This window comes from Pundamilia nyererei, unplaced genomic scaffold (genome assembly GCF_000239375.1).
Source record: "Pundamilia nyererei isolate P.nyererei 1_Seehausen unplaced genomic scaffold, PunNye1.0 scaffold00398, whole genome shotgun sequence".
NCBI lineage: Eukaryota > Metazoa > Chordata > Actinopteri > Cichliformes > Cichlidae > Pundamilia > Pundamilia nyererei.
Genome location: NW_005187799.1, coordinates 272,338 through 277,283, shown reverse-complemented (window position 1 = coordinate 277,283; position 4,946 = coordinate 272,338). Strand labels below are relative to the sequence as shown.

At 38.9% G+C, this 4,946-nt stretch overlaps 1 protein-coding gene across 3 annotated transcripts in view; it reads right to left on the bottom strand.

Moving 5' to 3' along the window:
• The window catches only part of fbxw2 (F-box and WD repeat domain containing 2), a 12,330-nt gene extending 11,458 nt beyond the window's left edge, over positions 1–872 (bottom strand). The window contains exon 1 of one of the 3 annotated variants that reach the window (XM_005753074.2): positions 856–872. Coding sequence is in view for 1 of the 3 variants with exons in the window: in XM_005753072.2 (XP_005753129.1) it covers positions 157–187 (31 nt within the window). In the remaining 2 variants the exon portion in view is untranslated. The other 2 variants (XM_005753073.2, XM_005753072.2) reach the window with 2 other exon arrangements.
• Between the last annotated feature and the right edge of the window lie 4,074 nt (positions 873–4,946).

Below are 4,946 nucleotides of genomic sequence, written 5' to 3'. Positions count from 1 at the left end.
TTTTTTTTTTAAAGAGTACGTTTGAGCCCCTCCAACCCCTTAACATTTAAATCTCTTGAAGAATGAATGACGCCAATTCTGAATCCCTGAAAGGTCATGAACAATAACAGTACAAAACGTATGATTTAAGAAGTGTCCCTGGTTCAGACATTTAACCTGGATCAACCAGCATCATCTCCTCACTCATACAGCGTTTAAGATCCGGCCATAGCAGGGTAGCTAATAACCAAAGCTGCAGAAGGCTTTCCGTCAGGCTTCATAAAGCCGTCCGAGCCTGAAAACGACACATGAATGTAAAATAAAGTACATTCGGGTATATGTTTCACTTATTTAAAATTGAAATTTAAAGGAAGCCACTTTTATGGGCTCCCGTGTCTGCTTGTGCATTCGTTGTAAGTTAGCCTGACTAGCTAGCAACTTTTGTAGCTAACGTTAGCTCTGTAGCAGTGTTATTGTTTAGAGCAAACTAGCTACAAGTGGAAACACTCAAATACTTAGAGAACAGTATATGCTATTAAATGATTTATAACTGTAATTGGAAATTCAAATTGCCCACCAACCAGAGTTGCAGGGAGTTTCCGGATCAACACTTTCCCGGTTTAGGTCACATCGCTAAGTTAGCTGTCGAAAGCTAATCTGGCAACCACCAAGTTAAACGGATTCCAAAGAAAGCTAGTTTTGTAGTTGAGGCTAGCTAACAACCACGATAGTGCTTGTTTTTGTTAATTTTGAATTACACGTAAAACACGTAACGGTAGTCTTCGTTACAGCTCTATGGTGTAGATATTTCATGCAGCAGGGGAAAACGATAGCACCTTCTGACAGCATGAAACTATAATATAATGGAAACGCTACCCCTTCATAAGAGGCCGTTGTCACCCTCAGTATAATCTTACAGGAGGCAAAGTAAGAGTTTTTATCTCAAAACAACGGGCAACATTTAACAATATACAACCGCATATTTAGTAGCTTTGCCAGCATATTCAGTATACTTATATTTTATAACATTTTTGCATTTTTATTTTCAGCGTTCCCTCTTTTGACGCAACTTGCCTGCAAGACAATGCTGCTGGCACGAAAACAAATAGGTTAACTAACTTCCGGTTTTCGCGCGAGTAGGTGTGTCCAGAGTCAGAACCCTTTTTTAAAAAGAAAAAATTCTCTTTAATTCTCGAATACATAAAGGAGTATCAGTACGACGGAGTAATAGCGCCACGTTAAGAAAACAAAATATTATTGATCATTTTGAGAATAAAGTCGAAATTTCGAGATTAAAGCTCTATTTCGAGGAAAATAGTACAAATACTATTTTGAGAAGAAAGTCGAATAAAAAAAGTGAAAAAGTTCAATTTTGCTGCAGGCTTTGAATGGTAAAAAGTAGCACCACTTGGTGGACAAATATAAAATAAAAAATTGAACCGAGTAGTCCAAAAGAAAATCTTAGCATAAAGGAATGCATATGTATGGAAGCTTCATTCCGTCACTAAAAAAACGCTATCCATAACTCGAAATAAGTAAAAATTTCGAGTTATTATAGATAGCATTTATTTATTTTTAGTGGTGGAAACAAGCTTCCATAGGATAGCAAGGAATGGTATAAGGTCTACCCCAGTACTCCTCACCTCTAATGAAGGATATGCTACTAAGGAAAATAATGTGGGATGAATTAGTTACACTTTGATGGGGTAGAGCCCTCCAGTGAGATGTTTCAAGTGTCCGAGTTATGGATATGTGGCAGCTAGGCTGCTAGGATTCAAGGAAGTTAATTTGGAAGAAATATGTCAAATTACCTATCCTCAGGACAGTGAAGCACAAAGAACAAAACAAAGTCAGCACTTAGGATGGGATGACACAGGCACAGAGGACTTGTTCTAAAGAGGTTATGATCATGGCAACTAGTAGCATTTGCATACTGCTGTTTGTTATGCAGTGGAATGCTAGGAGCCTCATGGCAAATGAATAGGAATTCAAACATTTTCTAAGTGGTCATAATTAAAAGCCTAATATTACTTGCATTGTTAATATTACAAGAAAGTTGGTTTAAACCAAGGCTAGGTTCTGTGATTCCAAGATCCAAATGTGAGAGGAAAAATAAGGAGATAACCTTTGGTGCTGGAACCTGTAAAACCTTTATTAGAAAAGGACTAGAAATGAATGCAATAATTGAGTGCATAATAACAGAAGTGTGGACAGACAGGGGAAAATTTACTGTTGTAAGTACATATAATTTCTGCATTACATTAGAGGAAGACTATTTCGTAGAAATTACAGATAAAATCGGTGTCCCTCTAATGTGGGTTGAAGACCTAAATGCACATAATGAGCTGTTGGGAAGCAAGAAGAAGGATAGAAATGGTATAGTGGAGGAATTTATAGACAAATACAACTTGGTTGTTTCAAGTGACGGATAACCAACATGGTTTAGGACAAATCAATCAATATCATCATCTATTGACATTACATTTGTATCAGCTGATTGGTATTAGTTAGCAAATGTGGATTGTGGATTGCAAAATGTTTACTGGAGCGAAGTACAATGGGAAGTGGCCATACCCCCAAAATCAGTAGCAAATAATCAGTTGCTTAGTTGGAATGAGGAGTCAACAATACCCTCCCATAAGATTCAGTCTACAGCATTATATAATATTTTATTAGTGTCCTGTTAGACCCATTTATTTAAAAAAAAAAGAAAAAGAAAAAAGAAGACGAAACAAACAAATAAAAAACAGTCTCTTTACAGCTCCGAGATAGTCGTCATTTACTTCCGATATTTATGATATGGCATTATTTTTGTCAGTTAATAAAGACATATTTTAATATACCAGTTTAACCTTTGTTTTTGTTTTGTTTTTCTTGCTAACATTAGGGGGTATTGCCCTAAATATGAGTAACTAAAATGTTTTAAACAAATGTTGTGGTTGCAATATATTAAAGGGAAAAGTGTTTAAAATCTCACGAGGGGACATCAGTAGATCGCACTATTTTCTTATCCCTCCCAAGTCAAGTGAATGGTCTTAGCTAAGGGGACTTATGTAGGACAAACAACTTTGGCTGCTGTTTATTTGTTGCTTGCTGATGTTACATGTTCTGAATAAGAAACATTTTATTGTCATTACATATCAGATGTTAAATTAAATGATACGTTTTTACATTAACTTACATATTCCACTCTCCGTGTTCCTTTCATGCACCTTTGAAATGCAGCTGGTACATTTGATAATGCAAATGGCATCCTGCCCATCTAATATAGCTCCCAAGGAGTTGTGAAAGCTGTCAGGTACATTGATCCTTCTGCTATGAAACATTGAAACATGAAACAACCGACCACTAATCAGAAGGTCGGTGGTTCGATCCCAGGCTGCCTCCTGGCTGCATGCCAAATATCCTTGGGCAAGATACTAACCCCATGTTTGCCTACTGGTGGTGGTCAGAGGGCCCGGTGGCGCCAGTGTCCGGCAGCCTCGCCTCTGTCAGTGCGCCCCAGGGCAGCTGTGGCTACAATGTAGCTTGCCATCACCAGTGTGTGAATGACTGAATGTAGTGTAAAGCGCTTTGGGGTCCTTAAGGACTAGAAAAGCGCTATACAAATACAGGCCATTTACCATTTATTACGCATAACATACATTTTCACTGCTATGCAGATAATACCCAACATCGATCCATGGAGCCAGATAATACACACCAATCAGTTAAACTACAGGCTTTAATTTCCTGCCTCTTAATTCAAATAAAAGTGAGGTTATTGTATTCGGCGCTAAAAATCTCAGAAACTGGGGTTGGTCTGGCACTGTTTTGTTATTCAAGAGCTTATAATAAAGCTCTTGGCGTATGGAGCCATCCTTTTTCCTCACACACGACTGGAGCACCATAGGGTGACTAAGATTTAACAAACCATCTTTTTACCAATAACTCTGGAATTTGTTCTTTTACCTCCCTATCGACCGGCACATCATCCTTAAGTCTGATTTCTATTTACAGGGCTGAAACACGGCCTCTTCACAGAACATTTCTTCCACCACTTGTTGCTTTTCGGGGATCAGATGGCTAATGTCAGCTGGTGGAAAAGCAAGAGTTCTGTTTGGGGTTTACTGGAAAAAAGCTAATCTAAAAAGATTAACTGTTCTCTCCTGGCATGTCCAATCTCAGTCACCTTGGTGACCTGCTAAACTGTACCAAAAAATTTTCTCTTTGGTAGCATGATCTCATGTTTTAAGTGCTTAGAGATTGGTACCATGATATAGGGGTGGTGAGGGTTATCGAACTCCAGAAGGCCTTCCCTCGAACTCAGCTGTCCTCGGACATCGTCCTGCTCCACAGGTTCACACAAAAACAGTAGTCTGTACCAAACCTGGAATGACAGCACTCCCACTCTTACTGTAGCTGTGTCACAGTATTTTCTTGGTGATACCTGGATGAAACTGACCACGGGAATCACTTGTTCACCATTCCAAAGACATCGCATCGGAGGCTAACAGCTGTGGGAATGGCATCACCTGAGAGTTCTTGTCTCTTGATAATCGCTTCAAGCACATTAGCTGCTAGTAGGTGCTGTTGCAGTGACAGCTGACTGACCAGGAAGGGGGCTTGAATGGTGAAACTGGAATTGTGATTCCCTCCTAAGATGAAGGTGATCTCTACCCAGCCATCTTAGGGGATGGTTTGGCAATTAACTGCATAAAGATCAAGGCTTAAATACCTGATCAGCGGCTACCCAGTGAAAGTTCAATTCTATTCATCTCATAGGTGAACATCATCAAAAATGGGCTGACACCCACATTCCCAATTATACAGTCAGATCCCTGCAGGAGCTTTTCAGTGAAGGCAAGGCAAGTTTATTTGTATAGCACAATTCAACAACAAGGTGATTCAAAGTGCTTTACAGAGACATTAGAAACAAAAACAAATAAAAAGCATGATTTAAAATTGATTAAAACAAGCAAACAAAC